At 39.0% G+C, this 23588-nt stretch overlaps 1 protein-coding gene and 1 non-coding gene across 7 annotated transcripts in view; one reads left to right on the top strand and one right to left on the bottom strand.

Moving 5' to 3' along the window:
• IFTAP (intraflagellar transport associated protein) overlaps nucleotides 1–23588 on the top strand; it is a 59673-nt gene that overhangs the window by 21280 nt on the left and 14805 nt on the right. For 2 of the 6 annotated variants that reach the window (XM_057553995.1, XM_057553992.1), the window contains exons 2-6: nucleotides 12999–13136; nucleotides 13270–13483; nucleotides 16052–16206; nucleotides 17443–17514; nucleotides 18841–18901. In XM_057553995.1, coding sequence (XP_057409978.1) covers nucleotides 12999–13136; nucleotides 13270–13483; nucleotides 16052–16206; nucleotides 17443–17514; nucleotides 18841–18901 — 640 coding nt within the window. The remainder of the gene's footprint in view (nucleotides 1–12998; nucleotides 13137–13269; nucleotides 13484–16051; nucleotides 16207–17442; nucleotides 17515–18840; nucleotides 18902–23588) is intronic. The other 4 variants (XM_057553996.1, XM_057553993.1, XM_057553994.1 and 1 more) reach the window with 3 other exon arrangements.
• Nucleotides 5869–5976, bottom strand: LOC114237847 (U6 spliceosomal RNA). The gene has a single exon (XR_003623323.1). It is a non-coding gene; the product is annotated as a U6 spliceosomal RNA (small nuclear RNA).

The raw sequence follows: 23588 nt of genomic DNA, 5'->3' as shown, positions 1-23588 counted from the left end.
ACAGATAGGAGGGCCTCAGACCAACCCTAAAGAACATCCACAGTTAATGGCTAGGCACAGGAAGAAGAGCCCGCGAAAGGATGCCCTGATGTCATGATGCCCCGAGTTTGGATTTGATATACTAGCTAACTGGGAACCATAGTAGAATTTCAACACACACACACACACACACTGCAAGTGATTTTGAAAATAGAGGCAAAGAAGGAGAGAAGCAGCTAGAGTCAGGGAGACTGGCTTAGCTAGGAGGCTGAGCAGAAATGCATATACGGTTGCAGCGGACTCCACTAGGGCCGTGGAGGAGGAAATGGAAAGGAAAATAGGGCCAATGCAAGTGAGAGTGACAGTACTTGGTAACAGGTGACTGACAGAGGATTAGGGAAAAGAAACAAAGATGAGTCACAAGTGTTTTGCCTGGAGATCCTGAGGCCCACCGAGGCCAAGTGACTTGTTCAAAGTTCTCATTTCAGGAGCCTTTTATTTTTTCCCTTAATGAGTGTATGTTCTGTCATGAGCTCAGGATCTTGGGCTGGGACTGGGTTTACACTTCTGGACTGATAACTTTTGAGTTGTCAGTTAAGCCAAAGGAATATCACCACTCACCCTTGACAACTTCTGAAAAATGTAATTAAAAATGAAACTGGTGACAGCACATAAAACAGCATGTTTCCGAAGTTGACATATCATTTTGGTCCCCAAAGCTATTTTGAATTAGAACGTTAGAAATGCATCTTTAAACTTCCAAAGAGGGACGAAGAGTCTTTTCCCCATCTGAAGAATGAATTTAAAATCTGCTGTAGAAAAATACCCCAGAGAAAAATAGAGAAAGCAGCTGGCCCTCTTACCAATTTCAGAGCAGAAAAGGAATTTCAGTAGAGCATAAAAACAGCTTTCTCTCATAAAGAAAACGCAACAACAAAAAATAATCCTCGCTGTGAAGCCTTTTGCAGTTGTTTTCTGTCGAGTATTAGATAGAGACCGGCAGGCTTAGCATTGTTTTGACACCCTTGCACCTGGCAGATTGCCTGCCAGCGGAAGTTGGAAACGAACTGACCAGCTTTATGCTTCCAGGTGGCACTTAAGCCACATTTTCTGCGCTGTTGTTATCAGTCATTTAATTCCCTACTGAATATTGAGTGGTGTTTTTAGTTCACAGGCCATTTGCAGTGTCTTTCTGTTTCCTTTTTTACATTAGCCACATTAAGAAAAAAAGGCAACTCGGGAAGCACTTTTGCAAATGTGAGTTTAACAGTAAAGTGCACTATTGAAAATAGCACAGCAAGTAGCAGTAAACTTGCTTTAACTTAAGACATAGACCACTGGCATGTTAAATTCAAGAGAAATTTGTAGAAGGCATCATATGAGGACTTGGTAATAAAAGCAACTAGGCAATTAAAAAAAAAACCCCACCTGATTAACCTGGCGTCCCAGGGGAGAGAATAAGGAAGCAGTTATTGATTGATTGATTGATTTTTTTTTTTTGGTATTGCTGAAAAGACTAAAAGGAGAAGAAAAAAAGCTCATGGTTTTATATTGATCATACATTTAGTAGCTATCTGTATGTGACTTATTTATCACAGCATAACATCAAGTATCACATAGAACACTGAAGGAGAAAAAAGTATTGGATGAAGTGAACTACTTTATAGCAGAGTCCTATGGAAGAAGCATCATCAGCTGTTTAACCTGTTCTTTCTCTTTGGGGGACCATCTGCAAACTGTCATTAAACAATTTTCATTTGTTTCTCTATTTCTTTTGTCATCACTAAATCACTTCACTTAGGGAACAAATTGACAAATTATGAAACACAGAAAACTGCTGGTTCAGTTGCAGAAGGAAATTTCCCCCTCTCAAATTATGATGGATTTTGAGCTGATCAAGCCATTTTGTTTTAGAGATATTACCATAAATCTTCAGCCACAGTTGTTAACAATTCATATTCATTTTACACATGAGTATTTGGTCCATAGATAGTCATTTGTTTTCTCTGCTGTAGTCTAGGTGTAATTGGATAAGGAAAGAAAATGTATTTAAGTATTTACAACATTTTGAATTACAATCATTACATTTATTTTCGGCAGTGTTTTTAACACATTTTCTTGCAATAAATATCTTTTCTAGTGTGTTTTCTCAGTAAAACACACATAAGATATTATGTGAAGTTTTAAATTTGACTTATGTCCAAATAAATGAATCATTTTATTTCTCTCTTTATAACTTTTCAATACACACACATATACATATATATTATATAGTATATTTTATATGTACATATAAATTAGAGAGGTGAACTTTCTTAGGCAAATGGAATTTTGAACTTTTACAAAACACAAGCAAAGAATTACTGGTAGCCAAAGAAACTTTTAAGATGGTTACTATCAACCTTTAAGTAGCCAATTTAAACAATATTAAGTGCATGCGCATTTGTTTCATATGCATTTTTCTTTAATTTTTACTTATTGTTGTCAATATGTTGTTATACTTGATGGAAGAGAGTGAATTATTGGACTTGAAACTGAGGTGGTCATGAGACTGTGTCCTTTGACTCAGTGAATGGGTACATATTCACATCTGGATGGTTTTAGCAAATGTTCTTTCAGCCATAGAACAATAATATTTTCTTTGAAATGGTCAGCTAAACCCAAAGGGATACAAACAGGAAACTTTATTGTAACCAAACTCATATCTTCCTTATATGAAAATCCAACCACAATCAGTCTAGTATGAGATTTTTTTGTGTCTTTTTTTTCTTCCTATTTGGATTCATTCCAGGTGGGATAGATTGAAGTGAACACTAGTTAGCTTACTCTGCAGCCCATTGCTCCCTTAGCACAGTGAGGAACCATTGTACCATTTTCATGTTCTTTCCGGACTTAGCCTGCCTTTGTATTAGTTTTTGTAGTGTGTGAATCCCCGATTAGAAAAAAGGGATTGTGAATCAAGTACCATTTTCTCTTTTTTTTCCACCTTCTCCAAATTAGGCTTTGTGTGACTTATAGCCAGTCATCTAATTTCTGGGTATTGGGCTTAGTCCCTAATTGTAGTATCAATCCAGTTCTTGCTAATGTTGAGGTCATTTCTGTATTGACTGTATTCCTGCTATAATTCAGGCATTGAGCTAGAATCTGGGAATACAAGATGAATGGGACAGAAATATGTTGTTCTTATTTATTTCTGTGTGCTGGGTGTTCCAAATGCTCTAGATGTGTGAAGGCACAATAGCAATCTATATGTTTGTAGACTACGTACAGTTACAGGTTGATTGATTGGTAAGGCAATGCATAAAACAGTATCCAGAATATTGCCTTTGCTTTTCGAGTCTCAATTTTAGATTGAATAAACACTTAATACGAGTTAAGAAAAGAGCAATAAGAATGCTTAGAACAGCGGATTTAAAGACTTTTTCTTCTTTTTTTTACTTCAAGCTTTTTTTATATTCAAGGGATGTCTTGGAGCACTCTGAAAAAAACGAGGGAGTGTGAGACATGTATAATTTAAGTCTGTTCTTGCATTGCTCTCATATGCCAATGTACGAGTCCTATATTATTACAGATTTATATAGAAGAGGTTATTCTACCTCATAAAGTTTGAAAACTTCTAGGAAGCATTTATTTATAAAGGAGACAGAAAAAAATTACTCCAGCTTTCTCCAACCTATATGAATAAAAGAGGTTGTCTTGAGTAGATGCATCTTTGTGTAGGCAGGCAGAAGGGCATGATCTCAAGATGAAGGGAAATTTCTTAGGTTGGAGGAATTTAGTTTTATGAAGAATTTAGTATACTGCCCTTATATTTCTTATTTTGTTGTGGGCAGGACCAGTGTAATGGAAAGGATGCTGTTCTAATGTAGGATGCAGAAGACCTGGTCCAGGCATTTATTAACTCTTTGAGACTGCAGTCCTGCCACTTAACTCTCTCTGAATCTATAAATCAGGGATAATTCTGTCTGCTTGGTGTCTCGTGGTTATGGAGAGAATCAGATGAAATATACATGAAGATACTTGATAAGTTTTGAAGATTTACTCAAGTGTTATGACTATGGGGACTATTTATTATTTAAAAGAGGAACATCAGGGCTTCGGTGGCGCAGTGGTTGAGAATCCGCCTGCCAATGCAGGGGACACAGGTTCGAGCCCTGGTCTGGGAGGATCCCACATGCCACGGAGCAACTAGGCCCGTGAGCCACAATTACTGAGCCTGCGCATCTGGAGCCTGTGCTCCGCAACAAGAGAGGCCACGATAGTGAGAGGCCCGCGCACCGCGATGAAGAGTGGCCCCCGCTTGCCACAACTACAGAAAGCCCTCGCACAGAAACGAAGACCCAACACAGCCATAAATAAATAAATAAATAAATAAATAAATATTAAAAAATAAAAAAAAATAAAAAAAATAAAAGAGGACCATCAAGGTTAAATATTAAAGAAATCTTGATTATACAATATAAAAAATGTAAAATACTGTCTACAGTATTTTATATTTTTATAAAATTTTATATATTTCAGTATAGTTTTCCACACCTCTTCACTGAAGTAGTTAAAACCAATTATGTATAGTATGTATTGTGTAGTATCTATGTATAGTGTGTATTGTGTAGTGTAACACTATACAATGCAGGGAATAATCCTACACTGGCCTCTGGTGGATGGACTAAATAATATGTCTACACATAACCTTCAGGCAAAGGTATTTATGTGCTTTGACAAAGATGAGGTATCAGAAACTTCTTGAGTTGACTTTTTTTTTTTTTTTTTTTTTATGGCTGTGTTGGGTCTTCGTTTCTGTGCGAGAGGGCTTTCTCTAGTTGTGGCGAGCGGGGGCCACTCTTCATCGTGGTGCGCGGGCCTCTCACTATCGCGGCCTCTCTTGTTGCGGAGCACAGGCTCCAGACGCGCAGGCTCAGTAATTGTGGCTCACGGGCCCAGTTGCTCCGTGGCATGTGGGATCTTCCCAGACCAGGGCTCGAACCCGTGTCCCCTGCACCGGCAGGCAGATTCTCAACCACTGCGCCACCAGGGAAGCCCCCAGAAACTTCTTTTTAGTTCTAAATTTTTAGATTCTGCTCCACAGAATCTTTACTTGGGACTCTTACCTTGAGTATATGCAAAGATCACCTGGGAGATGCTTATTAAAATGTAGCTTCCTGGGGATCAGTCCCCCAATTCTGAATTACTAGTTCTAGTGTGCAGCCCAGGAAGCTTGACTTTCAGACCAGCTTTGAGAAACACCCTAAATGAGATTAAGGAGGGGCATGGGAAGATGGATGAATTCATCAACATTCTGTGCTTTTGTATATATAGTATTTCTCTAGGAATAAGTTCCATAGCTTTCATGAAATTGTCCACACTCTTCACCCAAAGTGTAAGAACAATTATTTTACTTTAAATATAACTTTAGTTTAATGTCATCATTTTATATTATTTAAAAGATACTTTGACAGTGAAAAAGCATGACATGTTACAGGAATGATTTTTTAATTGAAATATAGTTGATTTACAATGTTGTGTTAATTTCTGCTATACAGCAAAGTGACTCAGTTATACACATATATACGTTCTTTTTATATTCTTTTCCATTATGGTTTATCCCAGGATATTGAGCATAGTTCCTTGTGCTCTACAGTAGGACCTTGTTGTTTATCTATTCTATATATAGTAATTTGCATCTACTAACTCCAAACTCCCAGTCCATCCCTCTCCCACCCCACTCCCCCTTGGCAATCACAGTCTGTTCTCTATGTCTGTGAGTCTGTTTCTGTTTCATAGATAGGTTCCTTTGTGCCATATTTTAGATTCCACATGTAAGTGATATCATATGGTATTTGTCTTTCTCTTTCTGACTCACTTCGCTTAGTATGATAATCTCTAGTTCCAAAAAATATGGAACACTTCACGCATTTGTGCGACATGTTTGCACAGGGGCCGTGCTAATCTTCTCTGTATTGTTCCAATTTTATTATCTGTGTTACCAAAGCAAAGCACTACAGGAATGGTTTTACTTTGATCTTGCTAATCTCTGATACAGAGGCTAGGATATGATAGCTTACAGAATTTTAGGGTGGGCTTTGGTTCAGCATATATTCTGTCCCAAGTCTGAAAGATTATAGTGCATGTGTCTGCAGGCCAAAGTTACCCAATCACAGGGAAATCTGTCTATTTCTACTGTTGCCAGAAGAGTGTCTGAGTATTTTGCCATTAGCGAGTGCACAGGCAAGAGACTTGGGAGACCACATAGGCTATGAAGGCATCTTGGTGCATGTACTTTTAGGAAATGCCCCTCCAATAATTTTGTGCTTTTGGTAACTTTTCTGCTCTGTATTTCATACATGAGGGTACTTTGTAAGTTTAAAAAATTTACTCAAGTGTAAAATTTTATGATTGGGGTAACTGTGATTTAAAAGAGGGACCTCAAAGTTAAATATTAAATGAAACATGAATCCAAAATATTAAAAAATGTAAATGTAAAATATCATATATGTATATGTATATTTTTCTTTGGTATTTCTAGGAAAGACTGCTTAAGGAGGAAGGAGATGCATGTATGTGTTCTCCCTGGATGGAGGGTTTGAAGAAAATGCTTTTCACCTCTACAAATGAATGTTTATTTTTTTGTTCATGGTAGGAAAATTAGAAAATACAGAGAGGCACCAAAACACATGCATATACACATATACAGCAAAACAAAAAAACATACTCTTTCTGCAGCAGTAAAATTTTTAACTACTCTGTGGTCATTCAGAATGAAGATTACATTTCTCATTCTCCCTTGCAGTTGGGTATAGCCATTTGACTAAGTATGTGCCAGTAAGAAGTGAGGGGAACTGATATGTGTAACTTCTGGGTCAAATCCTTAAGAAATGTGCCCTGGACCCTTTTAATTCAATTTCCCCTGGCAGGAACTAGGCAGTCATTAGAGCAACTCCTTAGACCCAAAGGTGGAAGCCATGTGCTGAGGATGGCAGAGCACCCCACCAGCCTGGATCCCTGGGTCATCTCATGGAACAGAGCCTGTCTACCTGCCCTAGACTGTCACATGAGAAATAAAATTCTTATTTCAGCTGCTCTATTTTGATGCCTCCTTGATATAGTAGCTTAAACCACGCCTTCACTAATAACAGAGGGAAAAAGATGTCCAGGCTTCTTTCTCTTTCTTCATCCTCTTGCTTGGAGCAAGGGTGCGGTAGTGCTTCATGCTGGATTATGTGGAGAAGGGTGGTGTCTTAGGAATGGCAGAGCAGAAAGATAGAAGGTGCCTGGGTTCTAGGATGACTTTGTGGAGCAGAACAGCCATATTAGCCCTGAATTATCTACACCTGTACTATTGCATGAGTGAGAAATAGACTTCCATCTTGTTTAACTGATTGTTACTTTGGGTATCTGTTTCATGTAGGCAAACCTATATCTAGTTAATAAAGCCATAATCCCGTGTCTTAGAGATAAACCATGGGTGTATTATACATCCTTCCTGAATTTTTCTGTTGATTAATTTGTATATATGTATAAATTATTAGTTAAGAATATAGACTTGATGACAACCAGGATTTGAACCTAAGCTCTGCTACTTCCAAATTAGGTGGTTTTAGGAAAGTTATTTAATATCTCTGAGCTTCAGTTTTATTATCTATAAAATGGATGTAATAGGCTCTACCTCATAGGCTTATTCTTAGGATTAAATAATTACATATCTATAAAACACACATACACATAGATGTTTGTATATATTAATAGTACCTGAATTATAGTAAGGGCTCAACCTAATAGTTTCATTCATTTATATATTCAGCAAATTTATTATAATTATTTTGTAAAAGTGTGATCATACTATGTACTCTTTTTGTAACTTGCTTTTTCATATAACATTATGTTATGAACATCTTTCCATGTCAATAAATTTGGTTATTTAACAGTATTTTTCATGACTGCATTGTATGTAATCGTATGGATAGGCCATTAGTTATTTAGCCATCCTTTTTGTTGAACACAAGTTATTTCGAATTTTTTGTTTCTATAAATGATGTTATATTGCACATCCTCATTCATACAGTTAATGCTCATTGAACACCTAGTATGTGCGAAGTGCTGTTCACATAAGTGAACAAAAGAGACAAAGATCATTATCTTCAGGGAATTTGCATCCTGTAAGGGGGAGATAGACAACAAACAATAAACACAACAAATAAGAAAAATATCTGTGTTAGAAAACAGTAATTTCTCTGGGAAAGAAAAAGAATACAGAGCAGAGTATGGAGGATCATGAGTGCTGGTAGCAGGGGTGTAAGGTGGCAATTTTATGTAGGGTGATTTGGTTAGGCCTCCATGGGAAGGTAAAATCTGAATGAGGATTGGAAGGAAGAGAGGGAGTTAAGCCTGCAGGGACTTGAGGGAAAAGCATTTGAGGCCAAGGGAACAACTAGTACAGAGGCCTAGTGACAGCAGTGCCTGGGCTGATTGAGGAACAACGAGGAGGCCAGAGTGACCAGAGTGGCCTGAGCAGGGGTGAGAGGAGGAGAAGCTGAGGTCAGGGGGTGTGGAGGTGGGGGTGGATGAGGCGTGGATAGCCTTGTAGGTCCTTGTAATGACTTTGGCTGTATTAGTAGTAGTATTAATTTTTGGTAGCTACATTTTTGTACCCTTCTTATTTATGGCCTTTGGATAAATTTTTACACATGGAAATACTGGTTCAAAGATATGAAAAAATGTAAGGCCTTGATTAAGTAAAAATTTTCAGGGGAATAGATCAGACATTTTTGGCTTTGTAATGAAATCTTTGCCCACATATTTAGTTATTTTTTTGGATAAATTCTTAGACATGGAAATGCTGGCTGAAAGATATGCAGAATGTTATGCCTTTGAGTGAGTAAAAGTTTTAAGGGGATAGATTCTGTTTCTCATAGGCAGAAGTCATGTCCTTTAACTTTCCCAATTCCTAGTCTTCCAGCCTAGCATGGTGCTAAGCACACAGTGAGCTCGCTGGGTGAAGTGTAGTGTGTCAGTCTACCTTCCAGTCTTAATCATTACATGTCCTTGGGAATGGGGAAACAACATTTTCCCTTTCAGGAATTGGAGAGGTCCCTATTCTCCTTAGGCTTACATTTTAGTGGGAAGAGATAGAGCACGGACAACTAAGAAGGGTAATTGCAGATGATTTCAGATACATTTGAAGAAGAAAACAGGATCATGTTTCTAAGGCTGTGACCATATGAGACAATAAGATGATCAGAGGTGTAGCTTCAGTTACTATATGCATTTTTCCCCTTGTGGGGGTGTGAAGGGAAGCTGGGACTCTGTGGTTGGCCTTTGTGTTGATTTCAGCATGTCGTGGCACCTCTTGGAATTGGATTAGTGATGGTGGTCTTTGGATCGAACTCAGTATTAGAATCAAGGGGGTACCAAATGTGGAAACAATCCAAATGTCCATTAGCTGGTGAATGGAAAAACAAAATGTGGTCTATCCAGATAATGGAATAGTTTTTGACAATAAAAAGGAGTGAAATACTGATATATGCTACAACATGGATGACCCTCAAAGATGTCATTCTAAGTGGAGAAGTCAGGTACAAAAGACCATGTATCATATGATTGTATTTATATGGAATGTCTAGGAAAGGCATATCTTTAGCTGTAAAAGGTAGATTAGTGGCTGCCTGTGTTGGCAGTAGGAATGGGGAGTGGCTACAGATGAGTACCTGGGACTTTTTGGGGTGATGGAAATGATCTAAAAATGTAATTGTGGTGACGGTTGGACAACTCTATGTATTAAAAATTATTGAATTGTACACTTAAGTGAATTCTATAAATATACCTCACTAAAGCTATGGAGAGGTGGAGCTACTATTCATGGATACCTAGATCCTTACCTGAGTTCTTCACTGGATGAGCGTATGGCCTCGTGACTCTGCATTTGGCTGAAGAACTAGGAGGATCCTGCTTGTCATAAATATTTCCTATTAAGAAAATAAACCATTTGTGCATAGACTTGAAATTTTTAAGTAGATAAGGACAGTGATACAAAAAGAAACAAGATCCTACTTTGTGTAGACAGTGTCACCAACAGGTGTCACCCTGTTAGGCATTCTGGGAGCTCAGGGAAGCTGTGCTCAAATACGCTGCATCTGCTCCCACGCTGGACCAGCTGCCTTCTGCGGCCTTGACTAAAGCAGTTGGGAAGGTGAGTTTATCTTATGGGATGATATGTGTGGCCTCTTTGCACCAACATGTAATCCATTTGACAGGTTGCAAGCATGCTGTAGTATCTACTGCCACCATCACAGAGATTGTTTAGTTGTTGTAGTTGTTTTTACGTTATCTGGGGCATGCCAAATTAAACTAAAAGAATAATACAGATTGCCATGGGAAGATAAGGTGAACATTCTGAGATATCTAGAGGGAGGAAACATAACTGCTTGGAGACAGTGTCTTCATATCTGTTCTAGAAACACAGAAAGAACCTACTTTGTGAGCTCTTTTCTCCTTTCTTAAATCCATCGCTGAGGCTCCCTTTACTTCTCACCTGGATTGCCACAGTAGCGCCATACTTTCTGGTATGAAAGTATCTGAACCACTCTGCTGCATTCCATCCATTTCATCTTAGAGCACAGCTCTAGTTATGACTTCCAAGGGCCTTGGTATAGTACAGAGTTTTTGTCAAGCCCTGCAAATAGCAGTCCTTCCATGCATCGCAGAATATGTGCTCCTGCCTTCCTGGAATACATGGTGGTTCTTCCGCAGGCCCCACGTGTTCCCACCTTGGGAGCTTTGTTTGTGCAGTTTTCCCTTTGTGGGATACCTCCTCACAGGGCGCACCTGCTGAAATCGTAGCCGTCTTTCAAAGCCCAGCTCAGACTCCCCATTCCTATATGAAGCCTTCTGTGATTCTCCCAAACCAGTTGTGATTTCACCCTTCTCTAACTTTGTGCTCCCTTATATCCTCTGCGTTAGTTGTGTTCTATTTGGGTGGTTTGCATACCTGGCTTAACTTCTTAGTTTGTAGGCTCCATAAGGGCAGGGACTGGGTCTTACCCATCTTGGGTCACTTTGCACATAGTTGATGCCCACGATACAACCTGTGGGTTGAATAAGTTGCATAACTCAACTACCACTCAGCTTTTCTCCCTGAAAATAAACTTACAGCAACTTTACACTTTCCTCACTTTTTTTTCTCTCTGTAAGTGCCTAACACTGGATATTTAAAAAATGTCAACTTACTGCTATTGTGTCCCTCACCTTGGACTTTTGACACACTTTTTTTTTTTTTTTCTGAGCTAGGGTTGTGCATTTGTGTCTTGGCAGCTGGAGAGCTATGTCTATGAATAATGAGTCAATTATCATCCAGCCTCGGGGAAAGTACAGTTATTCCTGACTGGCCAGGCTAAGGTAATCCTCTCCTCCCTGTGCCCTTTCCAGTGAAGAACATGAAACAGTTGGAATTCAGACCACTGCAAAGGGAATTTAGACAAGACATTTGTCTGCTGAATTTAGCTTCTTTGGACTTATTCTGATTTATGATTGATTGGTTTTTAAATTGCTTATTTAATCCTAATGACTATCGCTTCAGGGGAGGCCATATACCAAGGAGAATGTGATCAAGAAGCAGTGGAGTGAAGTAGTTTGGCTGGGCAAATGAAGAGTGAATATTGTCCACAGCAACATTGCTTTAGGCTAGGAGTATATGAAAATCACCCCCCTGACTTTCAGAGTACCCAGTCTTGTTATAAGCATGATTGCTTATCCCCTATGCTCTCGGCAGGAGGCTTTTTGCAACTACCCAGTGTTGCACACGATTTCCCCCCCGTGATTTTTTTCTTTCCTCCTTAGCAACATATTCAGTATCTCTTCACAACTGAGAACATGCTCCTGATTTGTATTTCTGTTGACCATGGTGCAGAAGAACAGACACTCAGGTGTTGCTGGGAGAATTAGGTCATGAATTCTGATGTTGGTTGTGTTGATCTGTGAGAACTTTCCTGTAAGTGTAAACTTTCTTCTCAGCTCATGGACACTAGTCTGGCCTTTGAATGGATGAATTTGAATTTTTAAAAAGTTTCTTTCAAAACCGAGTTCTCTGAAACTGACTGCTTTCATCTGGAAGATGTACAGTCAATTTACGATTGGTATTTAATTTATCAAGGCGTCCATAGTTTCAACCTTTTGCAGGAGTGTAACCTTTTCCTTTGGCCTGAAATTAGACATTGTAGGTGTAGTTGGTGACCTTGTAAGGGAGATCTGTTGGAAGCTTGTCTGTTTGGTATCAAAAGAACATTGAAATTCCATTGCTTCAGAATAATGAAACCTTTAGCAAAAAACCTTTGTTTCATGTGTATTGAAGTTTTGACTCAGAAATGCCCAAAGAAACACTCTTTCAGGTCTCAGTAACCGACTTGTTCTCTGAAATATTGCTGTTAGATTTCCCAAGTGTATTATGTCTGGCACTTATTTCAAAGCAAGGAACATTAGGGATAAGATGAAAAGGTAGAAAAGGACTCTGATGAAAAGCAGAAACAGAAGAAGATGAAACGCACACTTGGGTGGCATGTTTGGATGGCCACCAGGATAACTCTGGGAAGCAGCATCTGGCACTCTAATCAGGCTTTAGGCCACTTTGGATTCTGGGCTGTGCCAACATCTGGCATTTTGTCATTATCATATTGAAAAAGGACTTTTTTCCTATCTTCTTCTGCCAAGAGATTTTGTTTGTGCTGTTTTTTAAAAAAATGATAAAAGCATTTGTAAGAAGCCCTTCGGGGTCTTTGGAGTGAAATAGTACTTACTCTTGTGAAACTGCTTTCAAGGTTTAGGAAGGAGTCTTAAACTGTAGGTTCAGTCAGAGAGAGAACAAGTTCTTTTCTGAATCTTTCCATATTTTAAAAATGAAAGCTTTATCTTTATGAAAGGACGAAGTTTTGAAAGAGTAAACAAGAAATTGTGTTAGATCTGAGACCTCAACCATCGTTCCACATCAGCATCAGAAGCTGGGACTTCATTATATTTTGCTCTTTATTTTGAAGGAGTTTCATCTGGTTATTTGTCAAATAACCTGGTGTTTTATTGGAAATGGCAGAGGAGTACACCGAGTGATTATAAGAACAAACAGAACTTGTCCTCACGGAACATCTGTTCTTCCCAGACATCACTGTGGTTTTCAAGTATGTAAATCAATAGATTATTACAGTAATGTTGTGCTGAGTACACGGTATTTTCTCAGGAAATACTAGGTTTAGGTTGTGCTAGACTTAAAGGATAAGCAAGGAGAACTGAAACTATTCCGCCTCTTATTAGAACAGGGCACTGAGGAATGGCAGGGAGCCACTGGAAGTCTGCTTGCCTCTAACTTTGATGAAGTTTGAAGAACCCTTTCATTCCTCCTCACTCCTGTTTCCAAGCATCTCCATGCCTATCTTGCTCCACGCTGCTGCCACTGCTTGTCTCCGCCCTAGGACTGATGATTTTACAGCCATAACTGTGGCTGTAAAAAAGGAAGAAGTCAGGGAGGGTAAGTCCTAAGACCATTTTGTCCTCACTTCTGTGGCCTGGCATCGTGCTGGTTACTCCAGCAGCGTTCCTATAACCCTCCCATCACCTTCCTTACTCAGCCCCTCAGCCCCTCCACCCCCAGCAGCCAAGGCGAGTGCTTCATATCAGAGTTTGCAGGGATTTGTTGGGGGCACAAGGCAGGGGTCACCCGTCCCAGTAGTAGCTAATTAGGAGTCATGGGTGCTGGTGCAGGAGGCAGTAGAGAGAGCTGGCCTGAGCTGGTGGTGTTTGCTAATAAATCCCTTTGAAAGAAAAAGCGGTGCATTAAATATTTGTGTTTTCCCTCTCTGGCTTATTGAGCTAATGCTGTATTATAGGCTAGGCTACCTTATCTCTGCTCCCCAACAGTATTTCTGTGTTAATGTCCTATAGATATCCCTACAAGTCTTTTTTTTTTTTAAATAAATTTATTTGTTTATTTATTTGGCTGCATTGGGTCTTCGTTGCTGCCCGCGGGCTTTCTCTAGTTGCGGCGCGCGGGCTTTCTCTAGTTGCGGTGAGCGGGCTTCTCACTGTGGTGGCTTCTCTTGTCGCGGAGCACAGGCTCTAGGCGCGTGAACTTCAGTAGTTGTGGCTCGCGGGCTCTAGGGCGCAGGCTCAGTAGTTGTGGCGCACGGGCTTAGTTGCTCTGCGGCATGTGGGATCTTCGCAGACCAGGGCCTGAACCCGTGCCTCCTGCTTTGGCAGGCGGATTCTTAGCCACTGTGCCACCAGGGAAGTCCCCCTACAAGTCTTAATTCTACCAGTGATGAGGTATTCAGAAGCAAACAGAGGATTCTGGCTGCCTTGCACCAGGCTGAGATCATTAGAACAACAAGAATCTTTACTGATTTTGAAGCCATGCAACCAGTGGCTCAAGAGAAACAAACATGCCACTTTGGCGCGTTAGGCTGTTTTGTAACCCCTTCAGTTAGATCCCTGCCCAGGTTGCTCACAAATAAAACAAACCCATGTCTCCAGAATCTTTCCATGGTGGAGTATTGTAAGGGGATGGAACAGGGTGCCCTAATCTGACAGTAGCTTGATTTCTGCCACTTGGCCTCTTTTGAATCCCTTAGTCACTCTTCTAGTGATCCTTGAAGTAGATTCCTGTGTTTTGCTGTTGTCATTTGCAGCAGGGGAATTCTAGTTTTAGTATGTGCCGTGCGCCCTGGGTTCTTCTTGTACTGTTGTAAACTTTTCTCCTTTGTCTCCTTTCTGGGATTTTAAAATTTCTTTTTTTTCTGCTTTATTCTTCTATTCTCTAAGAACCCTTTCCCTTCATTTACTGTACTATTCTAAGTTGCACAGCAGTGAGTGCTGGATTAGGAAGGCCTGGGTTCACATCCCCACTCTGCTACTTACCAGCTGTGTAACTTTGAACAAATTATTTAATCTCTCTGTAGGCCTTGGTTTCTTCACCTGTAAAATGGGGATACTAACAGTACCTACCTCTAGGGTTGTTGTGAGGCTTAAATGAGATTTATGAGATGCATAATAAAAGAAGTCTGACCCTCAAGTAAGTGTTAACTCTTATTTATTTTAATATTGCTGCTAATATTAAAAATAATTTTATGGCTTAAACCACTGCCCCAGTGTAATCAACTACCACCTCTTTACCTATCGTTGTGATCTCTCTCCCACATTTTAGCCTACATTTGCGGTTGCCTCTGGGACATTTCCCTCACAGTTTCCACTGGCATCTCAAATGCAGCATGGACAAAGGTTAATTCATTCTCTCTCATCTGAATTTGTCCCCCACATTTCTGTTAATGACATCATGTTATCATAATTTTCTCTTAATTTAGGATGAATCTTAGACTCTTTCCTTATCCTAAGGACATAATCATGAATGTGCAAAGATTTAGCACAAATGTATTCATTGTTTATAGTTTTAAATAGTTGAGAATAGGAATTGGTTAAATAAACTATGTTAAATATATACAGTGGAATTCTCTATAATCATTAAAATTATGCAGAATATGCAGTAGTATGAAAAAATATTGCTCTCAAGTTGACTTATAATATGGTATGTGCAGTACAATTCCATTTGACTTTTAGAAGTTTATGGGTGAATAGATAAAAGATGAGAAAAATAGCCACTGAAAAAATTTTGTTGCAGCTTTTCTGTCTTGTAGGATTATGAGTGATATTCTAATTTTAATCTTTTTCTTTTACAAATTTTTGAAAATCATCTATACATTGCCTCCATATTTTTTTAAAAACCCTCAAATTTAGAAAAAAAATGAGATCGGTAATGTCCAAGAGTCTTGCAAATACTTTATTGACCTTTTAACAATGGCTGAGAACAGTGCTGGATACAAACTTATAAATGTTTGTTGAATAGTGAATGAAATAGTGTTATCTTCCTATGCATTTTTAGAAATAACTTTATAGGTTAAGAGTGTTTAATGCTTCAAGCATTCAGTTTGTAGATTTTTTTGAAAAGTATTTTTTTTGTTTTGGAAGAAAGATTCTCTATAAACACAAAATAAACTAGACTGGATGTGGTGGGTGTTTTCTAATATTATGTAATTTATCATTTCAGATAATGTGACCAGAAGAGGAGCCTTTGGCACCAATTCTTCAGAAAACAATTTTACTTCAGTAAAATTTACTCAGAGAAATGAACCAAATGATCACCATCTTAGCAATAAAGCCATCTTTCTTCGTACTTCGTCACAGTGTTCAGAAGAGGAACAGGTAATACCATAGCACATTTACAGGAACAGAGAAAAAAAATTCATCATGAATTAAAAAAAAAGAAAGAGAGCATAATAAGAAACATCAGACAGCTATTGGATCAGTAACTCAGACTCCTAATTTTAGAAGGAGTGCCTTTGGGATACTTTACTGAAAATCATCATTACATTTCATGATTTCAACAGCCAACTTTTATGATAGTAACTTAATTATCCCCAATTTTTGTTAAAAACCTCTTAAGGATCTGCCATCTACAGGTTTTTCTTGGAATTATGTCTATATTTTAGCTTGTCCTCTGGGACAAAAGAGTTCTTTTTTATAATTCTCTATGTAAATGAGAGTTTCTTTTACCTGTCCTGGATTCATGTCCTTCAGACTTAAAGTAGAATATGTTATCTTGGTTCTTCCAAGATTTGGTCAATAAATAAATGTTAGATGCTCTATTCCTAATCTTCAAGACTTCATAGACTATATTCACATTCTCTTTAGCTATGGTTTGTAACTATCAAGGAATCCTAGTGGAAGCTGTTCTATTTTTTAAGCCATTTGAGTTTCTACTTTCTGTCTCATCGTGTATCCCCTGTGATATCGTGGACAGAATTGTATATGAGATGATGGTTTTATGCAAGGGAGAAAAATCTCCATATTAGAAGTGTGTTTATATACAGCGAAGGGCTATAATTCTTTAATTCTATAACTTCTTTCCAGTGAGGTGATTATGGGACAAGAACTTTTCTTTCTAGAGGATTCACTGTCTACTGGCAATCATTGGCAATGGGAATTACATTTTCTATTGAGTCTTTAACCAGTGTGTGAGAGGCAAAGAATTGTTCCACGGTATTTTTTCCTAGTGACTTGAAAATGTTGTATTAGCATTCTCTGATTTGTCCTTCAGAGGTTCATTGGGATGGGATGGGAGCTGGGGTAATGAGGTGCGGAGTGTTCATATTTTACACATGAAAAAATTGAGGTTAAATAATTTACCCTAGGTTACACTGTAGATGAGTCTAGAAGACAGAAGTAGAAGTCAGACCTCCTGGAACCTATTCCCTGACGGCTGCTATGACTTAGTGAATCTGCTGTCACTAAGGTGTCATGGTTTGTCACGCATAGCTAATTAACAGAAAACGGAAAGGGAATTTTAGTGCCTGAAGGGCTACAAGATCAGCTCCTTTATTTTCAGTTGTTTCATGTTCCCATCAATATGTCCTCAATGTTTTTTGTTTGTTTTCCCAGATAGTGATGGATGAAGGCCAAAAAGTTGGCAGTTCCTTTCAAGGTGATCTGAATCGGGCAGGAAAGGTGAAGGTAAGGCATGATTCAATTTTATTCCATGGCCAAAACCCAGAAAGAGCATAAAAACGATAAAAACCTCACAGGACTCATTTGCTGTCTGTCATACAAATTTGGAGAATTCAGCAGATTTTGTCTATATGCTTTAAAAAAAAAAGTGGTGTTTGATTATCTTAAACTGTCCTTGGTTGGCTGGGTTCTGGATCTTTTTTCCTCAAAGCTTCACAAATGGAAGGGGTGCTTCAATAGAGAAACATGACTCTCGTCCCCTTGAACATATACCATTAATTAAGAGAAATGACAATATAACAGATTCTCAAGTTTTAGTACTGAAACCATCATATGGAAGATAAATTTTTGCGTCACTTGGAAGCCAAAAAATAACTGTAGTTATGTACTTCCAAGTAATGGAAGCTACAAGCCATGGTCTGGCAGGTAGAGAGTGGGGAAGAAAGACCCAGGCTGTGTTTTGAATTCGAATGATGAGATCTAAATTTATAATTTTATGGTATTTTGTTATGTACATGTTTTAGGTCATAAGCATAAAAGGCATTTTGACATCATGCCTTTACCAGATCTGCCTTGGTGCCAGTGGTGAAATCATTTGTTTATTCACACTCTTTGATATTCACCTGAGATGAATTGGTTCATGTCTGAAGTGTTACCATTTTGTTAATCTAAAATGTCTCATTGTCACCTTGCAGTGGAAAGCAACATTGAAATGCTGCTACTGTCTGTAAAGGTCATTTGCTCTGCTTTTTACCTTTGAAGTAATTTTCAGTTTTATTTGCTCGAAAGGGAGAACACTTGATTTTTTGCCCTGTTCACCTCTCTTGTGATTACCTGGGGCAGGATGATTTTGTCTTGAATGAACCTACTCCCCTGCTTTCTTCAGTTTCTACTCTCTTTTTGGAGTTTAAAGCACACTGTTAGGAGAATAGCCAGACCCAACACCATCATTTGCTTGAGGAGCAAAAGCAATAAAACAACACCAAAAAACAGAAACACTGTTTCAGACCCTCTTGATGGTGGTATATATTCTGGGATAGAATCAGGAACAAAAACTTTTCAAAAACTTCCCAGACTGTTTTTTCCCTTTCAGTATAGAGATCTTACTGTGGTGCCTAGGAAATCCAGGCCAACTTCCAGATTGAGTGCTTCTTTCAGATGTCTCTGGGAAAGCACAGTGAACACAAAGATCTCTATCTGGGACTCAAAAGTTAATGAGAAAAGGGGATTCAGTTGCTCACTTGAGTGTTGTGGAAGTGGATTCACTGATTCTTAATTGCATTTTTTTCTCTAGGTCTAGTTTGCATAAAGATGATGTTAATCCTTTTCTAGGTAGACAACTTCCTTGATTTAGAAGATTTGGACTTGGATGAAGAGATTAAGCCCCAAATGAGTAAGGGTATACTTTATGTTTCCTTTCTACACTGCTTGACCTCTTTCTAGAAACTACAAATAAGACTTTAGACAGCTTTTCTTTTCTTTCTTTCTTTTTTTGGGGGGGCAATCCTTACCTCTACTTTCCCTGAGACAGGAAAAACTGGAGTCCTCCAGTCTCTTTTTCGATAATAAAGATTTCAGCTGAAAGGTCAAACAAAACTTGTTGAAGGTTGTAACATCTTTGGTCTTAAATGAAGGAAAAGTGTTCTTCCTCCCACCCCCCCCATTTACCATTTGATTGATTTTTGGATAATTGTCTCAGTCATTTAAGTCAAACCCTTATTTCTTAGAAGCACCATGTTGTAAATTGAGATTATTTTTGAGTGCTACTTAAAATATCAGTTGATCATAAAAATCATAAAAATTATGAGAATTGATCATAAAATAAACAAAAAGAAAATAAAATCCAAATCTTTGCTTTTATAAATATTTATTAATATGTAAACCAAACAATTAAAACTAAAGATATAGTGTGAATGTTTCTTCTGGGGCTTTCCCTGAGGTTTATGTAGATGAGGCCTTTTCCTTTCTTGGTTAACGTTTCTGTGTAAGCCTAGGTATCCTTTGTTGCTCAAAGGGGCTTTGAAATATGTTCAAAATTTGAGTTACTTGTTTTGAAAACTCTCATTCCTAATTTAATATGCAAGAATATCTCAAAATTAGTTGCATGTTAGGGAAGGGGTAGTTTCCATGGGGGTTTGGTTGTTGGTGTTTGATTGTTGTTTACAGTCCTTAGGTGGTCATAAACAGCGATTATGGTCATTATTGTTGGGGAAGGGGGCTTCTTTATAATCACACAGGAGTTTAAGTGCAGAGTGTAGTTGGTTGGGGGATGGCCACTGTCTGTAAACTGACTGTATAAGCCTCTGCTTTGGCTTCTCTGTTTGCCTGAATTTGAGAGGCTTTGGTAATTGGAAGCAATTAACATTTTTATTCTGCTTCCAAACATCACACTACTCCACTGAAAACACTGTTACTCAAGCACTCTATTAACCAGTAGACTTTGCAGATTTTTTCCCGTACTTGCTTGGTTCAAGGGAGAACAGAGATCTAACAGAAACACAGAGGTTCTCTTAACTTTAATGCCTTAGGCATCTCTGAATTTCTTTATTAGAGCAGTTTAGAGGCTCTGATTGGATTAGAAGGGATTGCTGAGGATTCATGAGAAAGCCAGATTTGTGGAGCAAGCACACTGTTTCTGGGTTTTGGGTGATTTGGGGAAAGGGAACAGATTCCTGGGTCCTGTTCCTAAGAAGGAGTCTAACTCAGAAGGGCTTTTGTGGCATCTAGTGATCTGCATTTTTAACTACTACCCCCAGGGGATTCTGATATAGTTCATCTGTGGATGATACTTGGAGTCTGCTTGTATACCTTTGCAACATAAAATTAATTTCATAGGAGGGCACAAAAGTGCACAGGTTGAACATTTTTGTGATGGTTTACACTTCTTGCTTTCTGCCAGTAATGAGAAGGTCTGTATACTGACATAATCCTACATAGCCAGCGAATCTGATTTTGGTTGTATCAGTATTTTAAATTAGTCTTCTTACCTTTTCCATTATTTTCACACTGTTTTCTTTAAACAGTTTTTTTTTTTTTTTTTTTGGCTGCGTTGGGTCTTTCTCTAGTTGAGGCACGCGGGGGCTACTCTTCGCTGTGGTGCATGTGCTTCTCATTGTGGTGGCTTCCCTTGTTGCGCAGCACGGGCTCTAGGTGCACAGGCTCCAGGAGTTGCAGCACGCAGGCTCAGTAGTCGTGGCACCCAGGCCCGAGAGCACACAGGCTTCAGTAGTTGCAGCGGGCAGGCTCAGTAGTTGTAGCTCACGGGCTCTAGAGTGCACGCTCAGTAGTTGCAGCTCATGGGCTCTAGAGCGCAGGCTCAGTAGTTGTGGCACACAGGCTTAGTTGCTCCACAGCATGTGGGGTCTTCCCGGACCAGGGATCAAACCTGTGTCCCCTGCATTGGCAGGTGGATTCTCAACCACTGTACCACCAGGGAAGTCCCTCTTTAACCATCTTTGAAGGTTTTTTTTTTTTTTTTTACCAGATCTGTTTCTGTTGTTTAAAAAATTGCAAAGAAATGTCTCACTAGTATGATTTTTCTGGAAATCAGATAACAGGTAGTTTTGCATTTGTGTATAAAAGCTTACTGAGGCTGAGCCAAGTCTCAGTGGACTTGGATGAGCTAGTCAGGACCTTCCCAGGTGTAAAATAATGTGAAAAGCCAAGGCTAAAAAGCAACCTAGGCTTCAGTGATCTATTCCAATTACCAAAAAGACCACCAAGCTTCACAATTTTCATAATGCACAATCTGGGTCATTTGAAAGGAAAGAAGATAGAAATAGTTGTGCCAGGGTGGATTTTAGATTACGTCTGATTTGTATTACACTTCAGGAATGGGAGCAGAAGGTGAATATTTATATCAGACGGGAAACGTGACATTTTAAACAGGCAAGTTGCTTGTATAATTTTGGCAGCTGAGAGGTTTACTGATTAGATTCTGTTATTATTGTTTAAGGAACAGATTTGCCTGGGGCAACGAGGAAGTGAGTTGCGTATTGTTTTTCTACCACTGACTTTATTTGTTCACCTTTTTCATTTTCATAAATATTCTCCAAGATTCAGGCGCTTGTTTCTGTCCTGGTATTTGGCTTATTGTTTTGGCAGCCCAGGTGGAGATAGTTTTTCCAAGCAGACAACTCAGTGCTGTGCTCTTGACCAGTTGTTGGAGGGAACCTTGGCCACAGAGTTTGGTGCCCTGTGTTTATTTGACGTCACATTAACCATTTTTTCCTCCTTTGAGATAAGATAGTTAACCTGATGGTTAGTTACTGTCATGCTCCAGACTGTTACCCGGAAAGATTATTATTTGGAATAGGTATTAGTTATTATGCTTTGGCCATTGGAGTAGGAAGAATCTTCTGGTCGTCTTTATTTTTTACCCCCTCAGTTGGCCCGGCGTGTTCTCTGGATGAGTGCAGAAGGTCAAAGAGACTTTTTTGAGGTCTGCTTTTCAGAATTATACTGTCTTATACAAGTTTCTTGACCAGTGGGTATACTTATGCTATGGTTGATTGTGTTGGATGAAAACGGGCAACTGGTTCCTGCTCAAAGATTGGCAGCCTTATTTGATTTTCATTTTCAAGCTCTCCAGTACTCCCAGTTCTAATGAAGGCATCATTTTCTCTCTCTCTCCCTCTTATTTTAAAAAATTCTTTCCTTATCTGCAACTTTAAGGCTTTATGTAGCCTATGAATGACCTGGACTCTTATTCAAAGATATTTAACAACTGTGACTGGATCCTGGAATAAAATAAAGAATAAAACAGATCTGGTTCCTGTCCTTATGGAAATTCATAGTTTATTGGAAGAATCAGACATATCACAAATATGTAATTACATATGCTCTAGATCTCATGAGAGCATATGGCAGGGGAATTTAATTTGTCCATGGATCAGAGAAAGTGCTGAGAGCCTGAGATCTAAAGGATGAGTAACTATTAACTGGGTGAGGGGTGGGTAAGAGAATATAGGAACATCATAAGAACAGTGTGTGTAAAGGTCCTGAGCTGGGAGAAGATGGCATATTTCAGCCAACATAGAGTTTAGGCATTTCATTTACTTTCCACTTGGGACTGTTAAAAATCATTCTTTCATTGCTTAGAAGATCACTAAGAGATCATTGAGAGGGAAAAATCCTTGCTTCGAAATGTTCCTCTATCCCTGTTCCTCCAGTTTTGTTTTTTTTTAATGTGCAAACTTATCCATCTATTAAATTCAAGCTTGAAAGCCATATCAACCACAAAGGCAAATGCTTCCACTCCATTCCTGAGAAGAGAACAGAATTGGGATGATAATTCCACCCTTTCAATAATTCCTCTATTTATTTCTCCCCAAAGGAAAAGGAAGGCATTATCTAATTGGAGAGATTAGGGAAAAAAACTGATGTGTATGGATGAGACATTTTGTTTCTTCTTTTGGGTTCATGCTGTTTGGAAGGTGTATGTCCTCTCTTCTGTGCCTGTGTCACCTTTCTTATAGTAGACACACTTTAAAAGGGGCCCAGATCTGCCTTACATGGTGGTTTTAAACCTGAGAGATACATTGGAATCACTTGAGGAGCTTAAAAAAAACCCGACAATACCTGGATCCTGCCTTTGGAGATCCTTTCCCAGTAGTCTGGTGTGTGTCCTGGGCATTGGCAGTTTTTAAAGCTTCCCAGGTGACTCTAACATGCAATTGAAGCTGAGAACCATCTCTAGACAAATGTCTGGAGGTATCACTCTCTGAGCCCCTACTCTAAGGGCTCTAGCGATGTGAAGAGGTTCTCCTTATACCTGGCTGGATTCATGTCATCTATGCAGACTCCCTGTCAGGTGGGATAGTCCAAGGTCTAGACTTGGAAGGAAAGTTTGATAAATAAGAGGCCAAATTGTGACTGCAGGACAAGCTCTATTTTCAAAGTCAGCTCCATTAGTTATAAAGCTCATATTTTGATCCCCATCTTTTTGACTCCTGTATGGATTTTTCTTTTATTTCTGTATTTAAAGTAGAGGGATATGATTTATTATCACTGTCAAATGCCAACTCCACCCATGAAGTAACTCTTCCCTGATCTTCCTGACCTTCTCCTTGGATGGGCAG

Source organism: Balaenoptera acutorostrata, chromosome 9 (assembly GCF_949987535.1).
Source record: "Balaenoptera acutorostrata chromosome 9, mBalAcu1.1, whole genome shotgun sequence".
Classification (NCBI taxonomy): domain Eukaryota; kingdom Metazoa; phylum Chordata; class Mammalia; order Artiodactyla; family Balaenopteridae; genus Balaenoptera; species Balaenoptera acutorostrata.
Note: the sequence above shows the minus strand (reverse complement) of the source record. Positions and strands in the feature narration are given on the sequence as shown.